Raw genomic sequence first — 22062 nt, forward strand, 5'->3', positions numbered from 1 at the left:
ATCAGAAAAACTTCATAAGAAGATGCACTCCGACTTATACCTCTATTAGGACGTGCCTATAGGAGAGGATCAAACTGACGCTGATAGGGGGATGAAGTCCGGCATGAAGGGAGAGAGTAGGTCGCAGACTGCTCTCGAGGAAGAACTCTGCATTGTTCAGGCAGGGGAGCAAGGATGAGAGTCAAAAAACATTGTATACTAGGAGAAAAACAACAAGAGAGGAAATGAGAAGGAAAGGGATGAAAATGACCAAATAAAGGTAATTTGAAGAAATCAAAAGAAAAAATAAACCTAAGCAAATCAGTGCAGGTATGAATCTTGTTAAAATTGTTGTACATTGCAGACGTCTTTCCAGGGAGCAATTTTGGATTGTCTTCTGTAGGTTTTTAAAAGGTCTCAAGTTTGTTTCAGGACAGGATGATGTTTGAGGAGATCAGAGCGGTGATGGATGGATGGAGGCGGTACGGCTGCCCTAGTACTCCTCGATCTGTCAGCTGCTTTAGATACTGTTGATCACTCTCTTGCAACAGCAGCTGGAGAGTCTAGGGGTCAGGGGCACTGCACTGGCCCTACTGTCCTCTCAAGGATAGGAAGTTAGCAGTTTTGGTTGATGAGTACCACTGTAAGCCTTATAGCCTCCCATGCTGAGTGACACAGGGCTCCTCCCTGAGCCCATCTCTATTTAACGCATATGTATCCGAACTGGCCCCTTTGAGCCAGGACTTTGGGTTCAATCTTACATCTTATGCTGACGACACCCAGATTAGGGTGGCAGCATATCAAAATCAGGTCACCCCTACTCGGCAATTTCAGAATTGTATGCGTGCCATAAATCATTGGATGAGCGCACACTGTCTTAAACTTAACTCTGATGAAAAAGAGATTCTGATCTTTGGTAACATGCAACCAAACTGGGGCAAACTGTGGTGGCCGGCAGAGGTGGGAGATCCACCAAAACCTGCTGTTAAGGCTAAGAACCTTGGAGTGTGGTTTGACAACAAACTCTCTCACCCAGCACACAAATTTAACTGTTTCCTCCGCCCACTTCCTCATCAATAAAGTTAGGAAGATTCGTCCTTAAATTCCTGTGGACACCAGAAAAATTGTAGTTACATCTTTGATTAAAGTGGAGTAGAGGCCTGCCACTAACAAAGGAGGCATGGTTGCGTTATGTCGTGTCTTGCAATACCAACGCCAAGTTTAACGCAACCTTGCTACCTGCCAAATCCAGATACTGTGACATAACGGCACCTTTACACTCCTTGGCCCAAGCAGACAGCTCTGACGTGTCCCGACACTGGACTGAAACCCCATTGACATGCCTAACACAGGCTGATGAGCCTGATGAACATTACAGGTACTGATTGCTGAGCATGATCTGTTTCTACTACTCTGTGGAGGGTGGCAGTGGTCCTGGATGACAGTGGTGTGGTACACAAGCTGTTTGAGCCCCAGCTGAAAGCCCATGGATGTACACTATGTCTTACTCACTAATGTTATGTTATGTTCTATTTCATTTGTACAGCGCACAGCTACTAAAAGTGTCCGGCGCTAACTCCCGAAAGTCCAATAGCTCCACACTCCGAATCAGTCTTAAAAGAGCAGCGTTTTTTTTTTTTTTTTTTTTTTTTTTTTTTAAAGCAGTGGGTCAGAAACACTCCTCAGAGCCATGGCCTTGCCAGTTGTAATTCTGATGCAATGATGCTAACTGATGAAGTCTTAAGTTAACAACAGAAACAAATCTTTTGCGGAGGTCCTGAATGTGTGGTGAGGTGATATTTTACAATTGAACGATTCAGAGCATGTACCCTTGTTGAAGAAGTTGGATTACAGCTAAATACACAGTCGAGTATTGTTTTGAAAAGCTTTATTTTGCCTCCAGTGTAATGCAATTTTAATGGTATAAGAGTTCCGAGGTTTACTCTTAAAAGCAAGCTAGAAGAAGTGGTTCATCTATCTACACTTAAGTAGTATTTATTCTGAAGGAACTGAAACAAAAATAAAGTGCAGTTAGTCGGTTCTTCACCACAGTCTAAATAAATTAACATTTAATATCTGTCAATAAATTGAACAAATGCTACTTAACACATTTTGTTACGTATTATACACTGTTTATTTCATGATCGAAAGGGAAGTTCTGTACCTCTAACTTTTTTTTTTCTTTACTCTATTTCTGGGCAGCAAACACTGGCTTGTTCTATATTAACAGCACTATTGAGTGAATTTTCAAGTTCAAGTAAAACCAGCAACATTGGGCTAAGCATGGAATTTCATGGCAACTGCAAACGAATATTTCAGGTAAATCTTTTTTCAATACACTCATTTCTGAAGCACTTATTTAAACTTTTCAATCTGCAATCAATGAATGTTCTGTTTGTATTTTATTTACCTTCGATTTTGTGTAGGTCTTTAGTATAGGCGGTTTCCTTTTGCAATATTGTATTTTCAATTGCTTTTGTGTGTATAGATTAAAGGAGGTTTGTTACTGTGCACCGTACATAAAGAGCATACTGTGCTTGCTACCTTGTCTTGTAATTAGCTGACTATCTTTGTCAAAGTTTCTCGTGCTGTTCAGGAATGTTAATATTTGACAGAGCACCAGGTCTTTATGTGTGCACTGTAGCCATTTGAAAGGCTCCGATAAACCCAACTGACTGCCCCACTTCAGTCTAGTTTTTCTCCCGAATGCATGTAAGTTTGGTCTCCGGTTATGTTCAAAAGTGCTAGAACCTTTAGTATCTAGGGTATCCTGTCACATGTATACATGATCGCACGGTGATGTCCTACTGACCAGCCACATATCGGACACCATCAACACATATCCCCGCCGTCACCTACACCACAGCTTTTCCAGTTCATCCCCCCCAAGGTTTAACTTAACATTATTCATTGGCAGTTCCATAGTCAGTGTTCATCAATAGGGAATACACTTATTACCTATCACACTACAGAGCAGCCGTATGTCTCCATGGGGACAGGCATACCTTTGGACTCCGGAGAAACGCGCCCAACCAGGCTCTTACAGTTGTTTATTAAAGTTTTTGGACCTACTAAACAGGTGGCCTCCATAACGTACCACCGAAAAATTTTACTTGTACACTGTGTGAGCAGTTTCGCAAACTTGATTTCCTGTAGATGTTTACCCATCTTGTCCATATTACAAATAAGAATCGTTCAATTATGTTTTTACTATGCCAATCAGCTATGTATGATGTTAAAAACTAATACATTTAAAAAAAAAATCTAGGGTACCCTGTCAAAACATAGTCCAGTAAATCACAACTGTAGGAGAGTAGGGTCTGCTATCCTATGGTCACCCCAATTTTTGCTTTTTGCTTCACTGGTTTTCGACTTACTGAGGCTGTGGGCCTGCTAATCAGACCCCCAGCCTGCTATTCTCTCTCTAAATTTATAATACATGTGCTATAGGTACATACCACAATTGGAAATGGACTCCTTGTCAGCCCCTGTACCATGCACTATAGGTGCTCAGGGCATAGGTGCCACCAAGGCCTACCAGGGGCTGAAGCATAGCTTTTGCCACCCCTGGCTGGTTCTTAAATTGACACAACTGGCTGATCACTCAGCTGGGGCAAGTGGGTGTAAACACCCCTTGCTTAGATATAGTATACCTATATCTAAACCTATATCTGGACACATATATAGCCTGTAAGCCACTCCATTGGAAGGCCTCATCAATCCTGGAGGCAGAGTGCGTGGTTTTATGTGAGATGGAGCTCTGGCATGAGCTGAGCCTGTCTGCAGCTGCCGGGAACAACTCCCCAAGCTGATCCGGGATAATGCCATACCATATACTCTTAAGCGCCTTATAATCCTCGCGGTTATATAGCAACTTTGGTTTGGCTTTATCAAAACATGTCGTGTACGGTGTCCTACGAATTGGAATACTACCCCCTCGCCAGTTCTGGCGACGGGGGTAGCATTCCACCCTTCTAGAGGGATAAGACATGTTACTTTACTGAAACGCGGTTGATTTAAAATGAGCCTCAGATCCACAAAATGGATGCCCCTGCCACAGACACGGGTCTGGCCTCCTGCTGCTGACCGAAACTCAGCAAATGGTGGCCTGGACAAAGGGTTTCCTGTCGCAGGGCGGTGTTAAACCACCCCAGACAGGGGATAGTGGATTGCAGCAGGGAGGTTTCAAAGAAACCAGACACTGCCTGGGGAGCACAAGGCTGCCCCTTGCATAATCCGGCCAAACCTGTTCTGGGGCCTTCCAGCCCCAGTCCCAGCGCGGCCTGGATCAAAGGAAAGGGGTGTAACCACCCCCTTCCTGGGTCCCACCCATAGGAGGGGACCTAGCAGGATGTCCAGCCCACCAGATTCGAATAAGAGTGGGAGCAGTGCCAATGCAACTCAGATCATCCTGAAGAAACATAAGAAACGAATTCTGGACCCTTCGACATTCTATTCGACATAGAAGCCTGAAGAATCTCCCTTGTGGTCAAGGAGTGACCACCCTGTGCAAACAGGCACCATCCAGCCCTCGACCCTTGCTTTGTTGCAGTTCCCGCCGGAACTCGAGCGACAGAGATCGACGAGATCAAGCTTGCCTGCCTTCTCCCAGCCCGATCCACAGTCCCTGCAGAGCTGAGACCAGTGGAGGCGACCGGAAGCGTGGGGCACGCCATCTTGAAAAGGCCACGAGACGCTGACCGTGCAGCCCACGAGTGATCCTCGAAGCTGTACACCGGGGTTTGAGAAGCCCCCACCCCGAGCTACACTTGCACCAAAGCTACCCCCTCCACACTCGACGAGTGCTGCGTGGGGCCCTTCTGCTTGTGGCGGCTCGACGCGTTGGCCCGGTCACTTGCCAGCTAGCTTGTGGCCCCTGTGCCGACGAAAACTTGAATACGACTTGCTTTTCTGGTTGCTCCAGATCTGCACCAGCTCCTGTGAAAAGGAGCCCCCACTCTGACCCTCCTGGTTCGAGTGATAAGCAATCTCCCGGTTCCGCGTGGATTGCTTTTGCCAAGTGCTGTTTGCTGCAATCTTGAAGCCGACGGTGCTGACGGCGAGAGCCTACGTGGGACAGATCGTGACCTGCTCCTGGACGTCGCAGATGCCCCAGAGCCCACGTGACAGCGGAGAGAAGCCTATCGACAACCACCTGATTGTGCCCAACATTGCCTGGTTCCGTCCTGGTTCCACCCTGGTCACTGCTGAGTGACCCAGACTCTGTCCCCTCTGCTTTCAGGTACTTTTCTACTTCGACCCACCCTTGGATCGCACCGGACACTTCTGCTTCACATGGCCTGCAGCTGCAGCTGCAACAGCTTCAAGCACCAAGAGCCTGCGTGTCAAAACCCGACGCCACTTCGACCCTGTGCACCCACGGCCTGTGGGTGAGGTAACATTGCAACGCCGGTGTTCCCACACTGGTACACACCTCTAGGGTCTGTGTCTAAAGTTTTGTTCCTCTAGGTTCAGCGGAAGTATCTTTTAATTCACTTTGTGCAACTTTTATGCACCATTGACATTGCATTGGTGCAAGCCGCACTTTCCGTGCTGCACCCGAGTTCCGTGGGCTACTCCCGACTTCAGCATTGCTAGTCCTGACTGCTCCCAGCGAATCTCTAGGCCCTAGGCCTAACCACTGTTCGATTGGTATCTCTTATACCACTTTTTTTAGTATATGGTTTGAGTGGCCACCGGCCCTCATCCAAAATTGTGCAACTTTGTATGTTATACTGTGCTTTTGATTTAACGCTTGTGCCCCTTTCCTCATAAAGAGTACTGGGGAGTAATTTAGAAATAAATACATATATTTTTATAATATATACTTGTGTGGTGTCCTTTCATTTGATTACAGGATTGTATGTGGTAAAACAGCTCGCTTAACACGACCTCTTAAGTTAAGCCTTTAAGGCTGCTTAGTCCATGCTACCTCTAGGATAGCTTGTCTAACAAGGTTGACTTACAACCAGACATCTTTGGGGTTTGTTTGGACTGATACCAAGTGGTTCCAGAATTGGAAACACTACATATCAGGCCAACTTCTCACAACAACTGATAGTTGATTTGGGTATGTTCATTGTGTAGCAATGTGCCCCTCTAAAAGGTAGCCTTTAACCCCTTCCATGCGGCCGCGATTCCCCTGGTGTGCTGTAAACAACACGAACAGGGGCGGGCCGTGACGAACCCCAGTCGTCATCAGCACACGAGCACCGTAGTGCATGACGGCTGGGGTTCGTCATCAGCATGGAAGGGGTTAATACTTAAGGACACATTTGGCAAAAAAGGATATCAACATCTCATCCTTGTCTCTGCTGGCATGGGTGTGGTTTGATCAAAGAAAAAGTTGTATATGAATTCTCCAGCAAATCTCAGTCACTGGAATGTACTCTGGGCCGCATTCCATTCATCGTTTTTTTTATCTCTCTGCCAGTACTGAGAGAACAAAAACCACAGATGCCCACACTCTTTGTTTGTGATGCAACTATTATATAGACCAAATGAAGAAATTCATTAAATCTGATCAGGTACTTTTATTTATACTTATAACTTGTATTTTTTAGTAACTCTTTTTTTTTTTTTAGATTTTCTTTTTTGGCAAAAAAAAGAATACATATGTACAGACCACATAAATCAAGTATTTACACATATATAACCATTGCATATTAGACAAAACAAACATTACGAAAATTACAAACAAAGCACAATACATCCAAATGACAAACATTAAAATTTCCGTTTTTTTCACTTTTCCAAATCAATTCTTATTCAAAAACAGTATTCTTCTTTTTTTTTGCCAAAAAAGAAAATCTCAAAAGTGTTACTAAAAAATACAAGTTATAGGTATAAAAAAAAATACCTGACCAGATTTAATGAATTTCTTCATTTGGTCTATATAATAGTTGCATCACAGAGTGTGGGCATCTGTGGTTTTTGTTCTAGTTATAATGGTCCAGCCCACCCTCAGTCCCGACAATAGGACCTAACTCCTTTGTATAAAAAGTATTGAGAGAAGTCAATTATATGCACATCAGTCTTGGTCACACCCCCAGAAGGCCAGTCCAGCCTTTACTGCCAGTCATGTCTCCTGCATGGGAACACAAGAAAATTCAGGACTATTTTAGTATAATCTTAGGATAAGAGTTTTTGAGGACATGTCACCCTAACAAGGGTATTCTGGCGCTAGCAGATTTCTGAGCAGACAGGAGTTGCAGAAAATAACTTGGTTATTCAGTTATTTAGTTTTTTTGTTTTTTTTAATCCAGAAATGAGCACACAATTCTATCTACACCCCATCCCCATCCACGACCCCACCCCCACCCCCCCAGGAGTTAGCGTACCCCATGACGTGCAATTATTTTAACATTTTAAATGGTGTATTTGTTCACTGTCCGGTGAAGTTGATTGCAGTGTTTGGCTGCCAGGTTAAAGAATATACGTCCACTAGATCTGAATTAAAATATGCGTGGGTGTGAGCTCAATGGATCAAAAGAAAGTGAAGGAGCCTCGAGTAATTGAGGATGGAGTCTTTGTTAAAATAGATTGAACTCGTTGTAAAAAGCTTTTAATCATAGCAAAGGGGTTTAAAGAGTTCAAGTTTGTGCATTGGGAGCCAGTGAAGATCCTGAAAGTAGGAAGTGATCAATGCACTACCTTCAATCTGATAACCAAGTGTTCTGGAATACTAATTTATAGGGCATTGCCATAATCCGGTCTGCTGGTTATCAGGGCTAGCGAAACAGACTGGGCAGGCATGGAAACGTTTTACGTAGAATTCTGGATGCATGTTCTCTCTTGCCTTTTGTTGGGACAGGGGTTATGGGGGAAGTACCTTCCCATCTTGGAAAACCATTTACTCCTGTCAGGATTACATTTCTGAACTTTTTCAGAGACTAAGGGGGTTGGACCCTTAAACATGTACGTTTCTGATTGTGTGCAAACTCGCAATGCATTTCTGAGCAAATCACTGACTGTTATTTGTTCTGTGACTTTTTACAAGATTCAATAAATTGAATCAAATGTTAGGTAAAATTACATTGTGTACCCCGAAGATTAAGCTGTTTTATGGGAAGGACTATTTTGGCATGAAGTTTAATATTTGATTATATTTGAAAAAACAAATTAAGATTAATCACACCTATCTGTCGAATTCAAGAAAAGAATAAAAGAAGCAGCTAGCACTAAAACGATAAATCGCAAAACACCTGTTGGTTGTAACCATTTTGGGACGTCTTAACTTATGAGAAATAGAGGTGTAATACTTGAAAATGATTTTGGTATCTATCAAGGAATCTGCACAAAACTTTCCAAATAAAGTTCCTCTCATTTGATTTATAAACGCGCTCTTGCAGATACCATTGCAATATTAGTGAGCCCAGTCCTTTCATCTTGGAAAAAAATAATTCTAAGTCACCTTAAGGGACCGTTTTCAGTGGAGATCCCCAAATACACCATTTAAAATGTTAAAATAATTGCACGTCATGGGGTACGCTAACTCCTGGGGGGGTGGGGGTGGGGTCGTGGATGGGGATGGGGTGTAGATAGAATTGTGAACCCTGACAGGCAAAAGCCCCAACCACCACTTGGCTTTGTGGTTTACAGTTCTCAGTTTCTGTACATAGGCCTCGCACTGCAAAAGTCCTGGACCTGCTTTGTATCCCCCTTCTATTGTCCTGGTACCAAGACCATGGACTGAAACTTGTGGTGGGTCCCCTTCTGTAGTCCGCAGTCTAGTAACACAACTGCACTTAATAAAATGTGTACACACATATTGTTTTCCCTTTCATAGTCTGGAGTCTCGATTCAAAGTTCGAGGTCTTTGGGTGTGCCATTTTTGGTGTATTGAGTCTGCAGTCTTGAAAAAGTCTACAAACTACCCACACATTTGGAAACTATTTAAAGTTGAAAAACTCATTAGGCCAGTAAAAAGATTACAAAATACTTGGAATTTAGCAACAAAAATGAAACCAGTAAGTGAGTAATGTAGGATGCCTAGAAGGCAGTAATCAGAGGCTCTTTAATTTAGGAAGCATGCCCACTCAAGCACACAAAAGCATTAGCCCTTATGAGTCTGACAAGGGAACTTGCAGAGCTGGAGGGAAAGCACAAAGTCAAACCCCTCCAAGAAAATTTGAAATAAGCTAACCTAGTTGAATGAATAGCTCCACATGCTAGAGAATGAGTCAATTTCATATTTGCCAGATTAATAGCACGATTCCATGTAGGGGGGACACAAAATAGGCACACTCTGGGCGAACAGACTTTTTGCTCATTTGGCCAACACATATTTTGGGGGATCAGAAATGAGAATGAGGAGATTACAATGACCAATGATTGGAAGGTGCAAGTGTTTCATAACTACTACCAGGCACTATTTGTAGCTGGACTCTCCGACCCTATAGCAAGAACAACCTACCTAGAGACTAAACCTTCCTAAACTATGATGACCATGATTTAGAACAGGACAATCCCATCGAAAGAAGAAATGGTTGGGGCGATCCATTTTAATGCTAGCTAAGGCTTTGGGTAGACTGTTTCACCGAGCCTTCTATAAACTGATTGCTGTCCAGCTGCTCTTGGTCATGACAAAAGTCTTCAATCACTTACCCACTGATGGAAGTTACTCCTACAGTGGTGGAAGCAACAATCTTCTTGACCGCCAAACCAGGCCAATACCTTACTCAACGCACAACATATTGCCTTAATGACCTATTGGTTACGGACGTTAAGATATTTGCAAAGATTTTGGTGAACCAGCTATGTATGGTGATTCCCTGACTGACCCCTGCTTACCAGACAGGTTTTATCCTGTGTCAAATGACTAGTGACAACACCAAGAAAGCCTTTCGACCGGATTGAATTGCTGTTCAACTATTGGCTAACTGATTGTTCAATCTAACACTCAATACAGTGAAGAAAGTTATTTCTTTCTTAGGAGCTACCCTAATTCTGATCGAAAGAGCTCAACACCTTTTCTAGTCCTACTTTCCTTGTTGAGTAATCCTGGCTTTCTTTTGGGCACCTCACTGTCTCATCTCCCAGGTGTCTGTAGCAAGCTGCATTTTGATTAGCTCATGCTTTTTTCATATTCTATAATATGTAGCTCCCCCTTTGAATGAATAGTTAAGGAATTTTTGTTGATTAGACTACATGAGTAGCTTGCCTTGTATATAGTCAACTAGATATACAAGACACAGGCAGCCTGTTTGTTTTTGTTCATGCAAAATGGACACTACTTCTCCTTCTACCACCAACTGCATTGAAAACGCTGCAGTGGCTCCTACTTACCAAGAGGGTAAGATTGATGGTGCTTTATTTATAGTGGCTTTCATCCGCATAACTAGCCCTTCCTTGTTTCTACATTTCCATAGTATGGGATTACATATTTTATTTTGGTATTTCATACAGGACACAAATGGTCCTAAAGAGCAGCAGTTGCTTTTGTTTTGGTGGAACATCTCCAGCATGAGATGCTGCAGATACAATAGTGTGTGGTCTGGTTAGATTGAAATGAAACTACAGAACCAGGATATGATAGGAATGCTTAAGTGGGGGCACCAACAAACTGCACACTGTAAAATTGTGTTCGAGGCATGTGGGATGCTGAATTCATATCTGTGGATGTGTGTGTACATATGAATAATGTGGAGGGAGTGCGAATGTAAAAAGTGTGAGTGTAAAAAGGTGTGTGTATTTATTTGATGACATTGACTTGTATATATCCCCTATGTAGGTCTTACTTGTAAACAAATATTGCTTGAATATTGAAAATAAAAGCTAATAATAAGCTGCTGGATGCTTGGCTTAGTTTCCTTGCACCCATCTGATTAACAGCATTGAAGTCTGGTATCAGTATTGGCAGTTCGGTTGGTGTGTAGAATTCATATCTTAGCATTGATCACCGCCTAGTGTTGGGTCCGGATGTTTGTACTTTGTTGTCCTGGAAGAGTCTTTGAAGTATCACCAGATAGGTGACTCCTCCCCTGGACTTTGGTGCGCATGGGCATTTTCTCCATCTTCAGATTGTTTTATTCCGCCATTGGGTTCGGATGCTATTCCTCAACTCCAACTTCGGAACCAAAACTTTTCAACTTTCTAAGGCCAAAAGGCCTTCTACCTCGACGGTATTGTTCTCGTTTGGTAAACCTTTACTCGATAACACTTTCCATCTCGATCCGATCGTCGACGCAGGCTGTTGGGCCTTTTTGACGCCACGTGGGCCTGCTGCCGATGGAAAGGACCCCATTTAAAAGGTGCCCACAATGTCACTCCAAGTTCCCACATACTGATACACATACAGTATGCAACAAGGGCCTCTCTCCCGAGCACAACAAGGAAAACTGTCCAGATTGTGCTCAGTTCCGGTCGAAGAAGACTATCCGGAACCAAAGGGCCGCTAGACAAGAGATGCAGCGGCAGGCACCGGAACCGGAGAACATTTTCGATGACTAACACAACCGCCCAGAATCGGGGGACTCCGACCTTGAAATTGTCACCGTAGAAGACCAGTCGTTGTCCGCTGACCAGATAACACTGGGGCAAACCGTGAGTACCAAGCCCCCTACCCCGCTTCCATCTCAAGACGAGGCTCTGGTCGAAGCATCGCCTAAAGGCCTTAGCCGAGATTGACAAACTTCTTCAGAGACCCCGCCTTCCGGCTCGGCTCTGAAGACCAAAGCCAAGCCTACCGAGACCCCACACTACACTCTTCACAAAAAGGCCGCCGAACCGAAAAAGATTGTCGAGCCAAAGAAAATCTTTGAAACAAAAAAGGTCGTAGATCCCAAGAGAATAGTCAACCCGAAAAAGGCATTTGAGCGGAAAAAGTGTAGACCTACCAAAAACAGGTCACACTAAAATTCCTGGTGACCTGAAAAAGGCAGCTGAGTCGACGAAAAAAACGGTTGATCCGAAAAAGGTTATCGAACCGAAAACCCCGGTCAATCCGAAAAAGGTTATAGAGCCAAAAAGCACGGTCGATCCGAAAAAAGTAGTTGAATCAAAGAAGGTCGCCGACCAAAAAAGACGGTAAAGACGAAACACGTCGAACAAAAAGTCACTGACCTGAAAAAGGTCACCGACCCGAAAATGGCAGTCGAGCCAAAAGAAGCTCCACAGCCGAAGGCCCTCGAGCCAAAGACTCATAAACAAGTGACCAAGCAAAAATCATTGGCACCAAAACAGACAGTTGAGGAAGAACATTTCCACCCTGATCCAGTGGAGGAAGAACAACCTAAAATGTATATAGACCCTAAAACAGCACGGGTAACCGTTTACCACAGGAAGAAGAGACCTTTGGACACTGACACTTCTTCCCCTGTTCCTCCAAAGAAGAAAGACTTTTCAACATCTCACTCAAGGCCTTTCACTCCTCCTCCTTTCTTTCCTGACATGTCATATCTACCTTACTCTCCTTCACATTATGATGAGACCGAACACATATGGGACGATCCTCAAGATAACTTTGTAGACCCTGAGGATCAGGATGTACAGGATAACACATGGGATGACCAAAATGACCCTTATGATACATACGACCCACAACCCATCCCTGACACCTCTACATATCCTACAAAGCCGTCACCTACTGACGACACCATTGTCTTTAACCAACTAGTGGATAGGGCAGCTAAATATCATAATGTAGACCTGCACACTGACCCAATAGAAGAGGATTTCCTATTCGACATTTTTCCTACTTCAGAAAAAAGCATACGTACACTTCCTATGTTAAAAGGGGTACTAAAACACACACCAGACATTTAAAGATCCAGCCAGAGCGCGTGTCCTCAATCCCAGAATTGAGAAAAAGTATAAGGCAACCCCTACAGACGCTTCTTATATTAAATCACAGTTGCCTTTAGACTCATTAGTGGTAGCAAACGCTCGAAAGCGAGCTAATTCACAAACAGGAGCTGCTCCCCCTCCTGACAAAGGGTCAAAGATACTAGGAGCCTCAGGCAAAAGAGTGGCATCCCAAGCAGCAAACACTTGGAGAATTGCAAACACACGGGCCCTATTAGCACAATACGATAGAGCACATTATGACTAGCTGGAAGGTTTACTACAACACCTCCCAGAACTATTCAAATCTAAAGCTAATGACCTAATATGGAAGGCAAATTTATAACAAATGCTTCCATTAAATGTGCCCTTGACGGAGCTGACACAGCAGCTAGGTCTATTAACACTAGCGTATTACTACGCCGGCATGCGTGGCTAGGCATTTCCGGATTTAAAAATGAGGTGCAGTCAACCAGCCAGTTAACCAAGACTTTCTGTTTGGCCCTGCAGTAGATACCATCTTGGAGAAGATGAAAAAGGATACTGATACTGCTAAGTCAATGGGCACACTTCAGTTCCAACAATCCAGAAGTTCCTTTTGTCGCTCCTCCTTTCGGGGCTCAGGTAGAGGCAACACATCACAAACTTCCTCTACATTCAAAAGTAATACCCAGAGCACATTTAATAAAGGCTCCAACAGAGGAGGTTGTAGACGCAATAACAAGGGCAGAGGACGTGGTGGCAACAACACCAGAGCGTCCACCGCCACCAAACAGTGACTTGCTCACACTCCCTCCAGACCACTCAACACCGGTCGGAGGAAGACTAACACAATTCCTACCAGTCTGGAACGCAATTACCACAGACAGGTGGGTGAGACAAATTATCCAGTCTGGTTATTGCCTGGAACTCACTTCTACTCCACCCAACATACCACCCAAACACCGTCCTATGTCCAAGGAACACGTCACACTGTTACAACAAGAGGTAACATCCATACTACAAAAGGGAGCCATAGAGCCAGTCCCTTTTCAACACCAAGGGACAGGAGTATACTCCCTATACTAAATAATTCCCAAAAAGGATGGGTCCCTCAGACCAATATTGGACCTCAGACCTCTGAACCAATACACACTCTCAGAGCATTTCCATGTGATCACTCTTCAACAAGTACTCCCGTACTTCCTCGCTACATTAGACCTCAAGGATGCATACTTTCACATACCTATACATCTAGCTCACAGGAAATACCTCAGGTTCACGATAGAAGGTCAACACTATCAATTCAAAGTTCTCCCCTTCGGGGTAAGTACAGCACCAAGGGTTTTCACAAAATGCCTAGCAGTAGTAGCAGCACACCCAAGAAGGCAACACATCCATGTGTTCCCCTACCTGGACTATCGGCTCATAAAAGCCAACTCATACGCACATTGTGCAAACCACGCATCCCAGGCAATTCAGCTGCTGCACAGTCTGGGTTTTTCCATTAATTACACAAAATCACATCTGCAGCCCTCCCACATACAACAATATCTGGGAGCAACAATAGATACCTCAGTGGCAAAAACATATCCAAATCCAGTCAGGATAGCCAACATGCAGTCTTTAATTCAAAGATTTCACCCACAACACTCCTTGCCAGCTCGAGTGTTCATGCAGCTTATAGGCATGATGGCCTCCAGCATATTCATTGTCCCTAATGCCCGACTTCAAATGCGTCAATTGCATTAATGCCTAGCACGGCAGGGGAACCAAGCTCAAGGACAACCAAAAGACCTAGTGTTAGTAGACAGTCGCACTCACAACTCTCTGCAGTGGTGGAACCCACAAAACCTTTCCAAGGGGCGACTGTTCCAAGAGCCGGTTCCACAAATAGTGCTAACAGCGGATGCTTGACTGTCAGGTTGGGGAGCCCACCTACTTCAATACACAGTCCAAGGGCTCTGGACAGTCTAGCAGAAGACACTGCACATAAACCACTTAGAGTTGCTAGCAGTATTTCTAGCGATGAAAGCCTTCCAGAAATACTTGTACAACAAGGCTGCATTAATCCAGACGGACAACATGACAGCCATGTACTACATACAGAAACAGGGAGGGACACACACTCCGCAGCTGTCTCACCTAGCACAGAGCATGTGGAGGTGGGCAATTCCATAAAACATCTTTCTCCTGGCAGAACACCTCCCAGGAATAGACAATCAGATCGCAGATCTACTAAGCAGACACAGCCAACAGATACACGAATGGGAGATTCACCCTTAAGTCCTCCAACCATTCTTCAAAAAGTGGGAGCATCCAGAGATCTGTTTGCGACAAAAGAAAACTCAAAATGCTAGTCCTTTGCCGCCAAGTTCCCACACCCGTTGTCACAGGGCAATGCTATATGGATGAACTGGTCAGGCAGATTTGCATACGCTTTTCCGCCAACCCCACTGATTCCATTAGTGGCACGCAAACTAAAGCAACAGTTCCTCACAATGATCCTAGTTGCTCCCACATGGGCAAGACAGCCATGGTACACAACACTCCTAGAACTCTCAGTAGTCCCACACCAAAGGCTGCGCCTATCGCCACAGCTGTTAACGCAGAACCGTGGAAAAATCAGGCACCCGGGTCCCAATCAGATGAACCTAGCGATCTGGCTCCTGAAGTCTTAGAGTTTCGGATATCTTAACTTGCCTCCAGACTGTATGAACATTATCAAGGAAGCAAGACGCCCAACTACTAGAGCATGCTATGCAGCTAAATTGAAAAGATTTGTAATTTACTGCAATAACTAAATCAATCCATTAGATGCCTCCATACAAAACATTATATGTTACTTATTACATCTTCAAACATGCAATCTAGCATACTCTTCCATAAGGTTACACCTTGCTGCTATAGCAGCATATCTCCAGAACAGACCACACCTGTCCCTGTTCAGAATTCCACCTATCAAAGCTTTTATGGAAGGACTTAAAAGAATTATCACTCCAAGACATCCACCTTCGCCAGTCTGGAACTTAAACGTAGTACTTACCAGACTTATGGGGGCACCTTTCGAACCACTCCATTCGTGCGGATTACAATTCCTAACATGGAAAGTGGCATTTTTAGTGACCATTACCTCGCTCAGGCAAGTGAGCGAGCTACAGGCACTAACAATTCAAGAACCTTTCATGCAAATACATCAGAATAAGGTAGTGCTCCGTACTAACCCTAAGTTCATGCCAAAAGTTATATCAAATTTCATCTCAATCGGTCAATAGATTTGCCAGTTTTCTTCCAAAACCCGCAGTCAGTGGCTGAAAGAGCTCTACACACACTAGATGTAAAAAGAGCTCTATTATATTACGTTGACAGAACTAAAGCTTGCAGAAAGACAAAACTATTTGTTGCTTTTGCTCCACAGCATAAGGGTAACCCTATTTCAAAATCAGGAATAGCCAGATGGATAGTGAAGTGCATTCAAATATGCTATCAAAAGGCCAAGCGCACTCTAACAGTTCCCCCAAAAGCCCACTCAACGCGCAAAATGGGGGCATCCATGGCTTTCCTAGGAAATATTCCACTAGAAGACCTATGTAGAGCAGCTACATGGTCTACCATAAACACTTTCACTAAACACTACTGTGTCGACATGCAAGCAAAGCAGCAAGCTGCTATAGGCCAGGCTGTCCTAAAAACTCCCTTTCAAACTGCTGCAGCTGGTACAGGTGACCACCGCTAGAGGAGATACTGCTATACAGTCTATGCTAAGATATGAATTCAGCAGCCCACATGCCTTGAACGGAAAATGCTACTTACCAGTATGCATCTGTTCTTGGCGTGTTGGGCTGCTGACATTCATATCGCCCACCCTTCTCCCCGGTGCCTGTCACAGCTGCAGTAATTCTTTCTACATACATTTACATGGGCATCTCTTACTTTTCTATATGGCTGAGATACCCGCCACCCCCTCTCAACACAATCCCCAAGGATGGGAAACGGAAACAGTTCTGAAGTCTTTGGAAGACGGGAGGGAGTAACCCCCCCGGCCGTATTTATTAAAATATGAAACAAAATTAAAACATTAAATAAACAGTTTCATATTATGTACAATTTCATTACCACATTGCGATGTTTGGCTAACCTTAACAGATTCTCTAATACAAAGGTTCTCCTAGCCGAACTAACATCCTACAAAACATTTACTTGAAATTTTGAAATTGTACATCCTAACGTTTAAGGGCCAACGGCAAGGTCGTAACCGGTGTCAAGATCCCTAACCCAGAAATATCGCCCTCACTTGTGAGGGGCGGCCCAGAGGCGTACCTCAAGTGCAATTACCAATTTCCCTTGACTTGACGGGGGCCCCAATAAAACTCGACGCCACTTAGAGGTCGTACGAGGACTCGTGTGAGGTATCTAGAAGGTAGCGTAGACCCCCCCCCAAACCCCACACAACTTACCATATCTGCCGTCGCAGACGTCCTGGCCCCGGGAAATTCCCCAGGAGGGGGCTGTAACCCCTCCTACCCAGGAAGGGGCCTTGACCGCCTTTCCTCTTCTTTCGGCGACCCATCCTTAGAAGGGACCGCCTCCCCGTTGAGGGGCCAATGGCCACCTCCCCCGAGCGCTCCCATCCGTGCTGGGTGACGCCCACTCATAGGGATCTTCCAATTAGTGCTCACCGATCATGACCTTACCGCCACAGGCCGGATAGTTGACCGGCTATCCGGACCCCCCACAACACTCCTACCTAAAGGTCATGGTGTAACATTTTTAGCCATGCTAAGAAGTCTCCTATGAGTAACTCATTCCCCACCCGAGACAAATGCACTCCATTCCCCAAATACATACTGTCATCATTAATACACCCATGTGAAATAGCATGCAGTGTCTTGGAACGGAACAACCTACTCACTTTGTTATTAAGCTTCCTAACAGAATGATTTAAAGCCGGAACCGAAATAGCCCCCCGCCATACTTTTCGTGGGATCATATGGGACCACGCAATTGTGCACCCTGGAACTCTCCTCGCTAACCAACTTACAGTGGAAAGCATCGCCTCAAGAAGAAGTCGTCTACCAGTGGTGACCAAATCATTACCCCCAAGATGTACTATGACTACAGACGGCGGTGACCTCGTCCGCCCTAGCAAACCCTCAAAAAATGATTGAAACTGGTCAATACAGAGACCGCCTCTTCCGTAGAAGGACACACTGTACCCGTATTCCCCAGCTACGTGAATCATATCACCTGCCTTGAATACGTCTGCGGCACGTCTCACGTATGAGTGGCCCACAACCCACACCTCCTTTTTCACAGCCGGTGATGTCTGACCGCTGGCCCGGTGTAGGGTCGACTGCAAAGTCCGCCCCGCCTCGTAGGCTTGCGCAACTGAAAACCAAACAAAAACAAGAAGCGTGAGTACATTGCTACAGCTTCACAACATGTGCAACCGCACATACCTCTTATAACAATTGGAGGACCAACGCCCCACCCGTTTAACTTGTTCAACATCCAAACCCCTGGCTGTAGCTTCTGTAGCAGCCCCTATCCGAAAGGAATGGGTCCCAAACTCACCCGGGTTCAAGCCCGCAGCGGCAATCGACATCGCAAGCACCCGCTGAAACTGAAACTTTGTCAGTGGGGTGGCGTCCGCGTGTCTCAACAAGGTCCCCCCCCATGATGCCACCCTTCGTGCCAAATAATCTTCCAGGCACCTTACCGGGCACATGGAGGACCCGGGAATCCTGCGTATGATTACGCAGTCCCCCATCCCACTTTGATCGGTCTTGGACCTGACAAATGAGACCGTCATCGTCTCCCCTCTGATCTGGACGTGCTCCTGGCACAATCCTCCTGTCACATCCTGCTTGTTCCTCGCCACTAGTTCGCTTACCCGCATAGCCCCATGGAATGCCAGCGTAAAAGCGGCTCGGAATAACACTGTCTCAAACTGAGATGAACACGTAGCAGGGAGTCTGGATAATAACTGGGCCAGCCTATCCAAACCTATCGGGCGCCTCTCATCTACTCTGCGACCCTCAAGGCGTTGCCACCCCCGTAGCGCTTTCTGTACAACGAAAGACGCTGTCGGGTCATGGATCCCGTGAGCCCTAGCAACAAAGGAAATGGCAGCCCGATGCCTCTGAGCCGTGGCCACCGATTTCCCGATTCGATGTAAAGACATCAGAAAATCCACCACCCACTCTTCCTGGCCCCAAAGCTCCTCTCTATCAGTCCCCAAAAAGGCCAAATAGGACCGGAACGCCCCTTCATATGCCTTCCTCGTCCTGGGTGCTAAACTCTCTCCCACGAGGTTACGAAGTTCGGGGCACCGAGAGACCAGAGAGCTTCGGGAAAGGGTGCCGGCTCCGGGTCCGCTGTGGGAAGGAAACCCCAGAAAGCCTGCATACGAAAACGAGACAGTGCATCAGCCGCCTGGTTCATTACCCCTGGGACATGTCTTGCTCTGAATAGCACATTCAATTGCATACACAGTAAAACAATTTCCTTGAGCAGTCTCAAAATCCATTTGCATCGTGCTGCCTGACTATTGATACACTCGACCACGGTCATATTGTCAGACCAAAATACCACAGAGTGATCAGTGAACCCTTCGGGCCAAGTTCTCAGGGCCACTAAAATGGGGAAAAGTTCCAGGAAAGCAATGTTACTTGTCAGTCCACTGTCATGCCACCATGTCGGCCACTTTTGTGCAGACCATCTTGTGCCGAAGATGGCACCGAAACCTATGCTCCCTGCCGAATCTGTCCAAAGCCCCAGCTCCTCAGAGGACACGGCTGGTTTGTTCCAGACGACTCGACCATTGAAATCCGCCAGTAATGCCAACCAAATGCGCATGTCCTGGCGGACCTCTGCCGAGAGCCTTGTGCGATGATGGGCCTCCTTCAGGCCGACCATGGTTTGAGCGATCGAACGGGAAAAGGGGCGGGCCATTGGTATAACTCTCAGGGCAAAATTCAACTGGCCAACTAACTGCTGTAACTGATGCAGCTTAACCTTAGGTCCACTTAGACACATTTGCAGGGATGTCCTGAACTTTCACACTTTGTCAGCTGGTAAACGAAAACAACCTTCTGCGGAGTCTAACTCGATCCCCAGAAACTCGAGGCAAGTGGAAGGCCCCACAGTCTTACCTGGTGCCAATGGCACGCCAAACTGATTCATCAGGACACAAAACTGCGCCAAAGCCTGCCCACATTCCGGATCCCCGGCTGCCCCCAGGAACAAAAAATCATCTAGGTAATGCATCACATTTTGGAAACCCGTCTTCCTTGTGAAGACCCATTGTAGAAAACTACTGAATTTTTCGAAATAGGCACAAGATATAGAGCACCCCATCGGCATACACCTATCAATGTAATAATGACCCTGAAACATGAAACCTAAGAGACGCTGATCGTCTGGATGTACCGGGAGCAACCGGAACGCTGACTCGATATCAGATTTTGCCATCAGCGCCCCGGGCCCCAGGCGATTCAAAATGGCTACGGCCTCATCGAAGGATGCGTACCGCACTGAACACGCTTCCGGGTCAATCGCTTCGTTTACGGAAAGACCACGTGGGGCTGATAAATTATGTATCAGCCGAAACTCACCCGGGTCCTTCTTTGGGACCACACCTAAAGGGGAACAAACAAAATTAGGAACCGGTGGTACACTAAACGGCCCGGCGACTCGACCTCGAGTAACCTCCTTCCTGATCTTATCCTGTACCACAGTCGTATGCTGAAAGACCGATAGCTGATTTTTACATTTCGTTGCACCTCGAAAGTCCCCCACTGGGATGCGGAAACCATAAGAAAACCCGTTCCGCAACACCCCAGCAGAAGTACGATCTGGGTATTCACTGAGCCAAGGAATCATTGCCAAGGTATCAATCGGGGTAGGTAAAGGCGCCCCTCGGACTATGTTAGACCTGTTTGGCGCCTCCTCTACCCCCGTTATCACCTGTTTTGGCTCTGCACGTGGACTCAGGATGGGATGATTGCCCACACCCACTACACTCGTGTCTAAATTTGCACGATCCCTGGGGCCTAGTACATTTACCCCTGTTGAAGTTCCAACACACCCCCCTTTTTCCTGTGTTGCCGGCAGGCTTCGAGTAATTGTCGGTACCCGCACCTGACCGAAAGGGCGTCCCCACATACTGGCGGGAAGATTCGCCAACGATACTCCCTACTAATGGCAATTTTAACATACCAGTCTCCTTCATTTTGGACCATGACACAGAATCATAACAATCCCATGTTAAGTTTTTATCATGTTCTTTAGCTTTTCTAAACAGGTTATCATAGCAGAACCAATGATTACCCTCGTGTGATACCGAGTACCCCATGATTCGTGACTGATATATCGGCAATTCAGGTAACAGATCGGGCCTTCGCTCCCCCAAGATCGATGTAAAAACCCCCCACGCCTGGCCCCAATTGCCAATGTTTTCATTTACCTTAAAAGCGGCCATTTTTGCGCGCCAAACACTCGGATGCATGAGCTCCTTCTGGCCCTTGACATGCTCCATCTCATAGTGATCAGTAAGCAACGAGAAGATGTTTACGTACTCCCCTGCCCATATCTTCTCCTTAATAGCCAAAGGAACATGCTGACCCAACTTTTCCCTACGAGAGGGTGCTGACTCATCCCTCGCAATCGGCAATGGCCGCTTACCTGCACCGGACGTTGTCTCTGCTACTGAACCCGTCCCCTGCGACTTCTCTACTGCTGCAGCCGGCGTGGACACCTTCGCTGCTTCCCGTGACTCACGCAGTTGCTTCATTAGCTCCTGCGCGTCGACAGCCGTGGCGCCCTCGCTACCTTTTCCCAACCACGCTGCCAATTGTGCTGCCAGCTCGGGCGGCATATCTTCCCCGGACACGGGGGTGACCACAACGGGAATCGGATTCCCTTCCTCCGGCACGGGAGTTGGTGCCTCGAGCGGGGCACTGGGACCCGGGATGTCTTCTCCCGCTGCTCCCCTCCTGGGCCTCTTGTTTTTCCCTCCCGGGGCTGCTCCCGCCAAAGGACGTTTCGGTCCCCCTTCTTCGTTCTTATCCATCCGCCTCTTTAATTCGGCCATCTCCTTCATGAGAACGCGCAGCATCTGGTCAGTAGTCATGCACTTTCCCGCCTTCCTCGGCATTCTCCAACAGGATTTCTGAAAAACAAACAAGAACGATTACAACGCTCAAAATTGGCTCTTCGTTCCGTCTCGAGCTCACGTGCAGCGAGGAGGTGCAGCTTCAGAGCACAGGAACAAGAGGATGCCTTCGGATCTTGCTTCTCCTTTTATCTGTCTTCAGGGCG

The 22062-nt window shown here is 46.1% G+C and overlaps 1 protein-coding gene across 1 annotated transcript in view; it reads left to right on the top strand.

Annotated features, from left to right (window-relative positions):
* The window catches only part of XPO4 (exportin 4), a 451711-nt gene that overhangs the window by 204256 nt on the left and 225393 nt on the right, over window positions 1–22062 (top strand). Inside the window, exon 5 of the mRNA XM_086935208.1 lies at window positions 2182–2298. Coding sequence (XP_086791334.1) covers window positions 2182–2298 — 117 coding nt within the window. The remainder of the gene's footprint in view (window positions 1–2181; window positions 2299–22062) is intronic.

Source organism: Lissotriton vulgaris, chromosome 8 (assembly GCF_964263255.1).
Source record: "Lissotriton vulgaris chromosome 8, aLisVul1.2, whole genome shotgun sequence".
NCBI classification, from domain to species: domain Eukaryota; kingdom Metazoa; phylum Chordata; class Amphibia; order Caudata; family Salamandridae; genus Lissotriton; species Lissotriton vulgaris.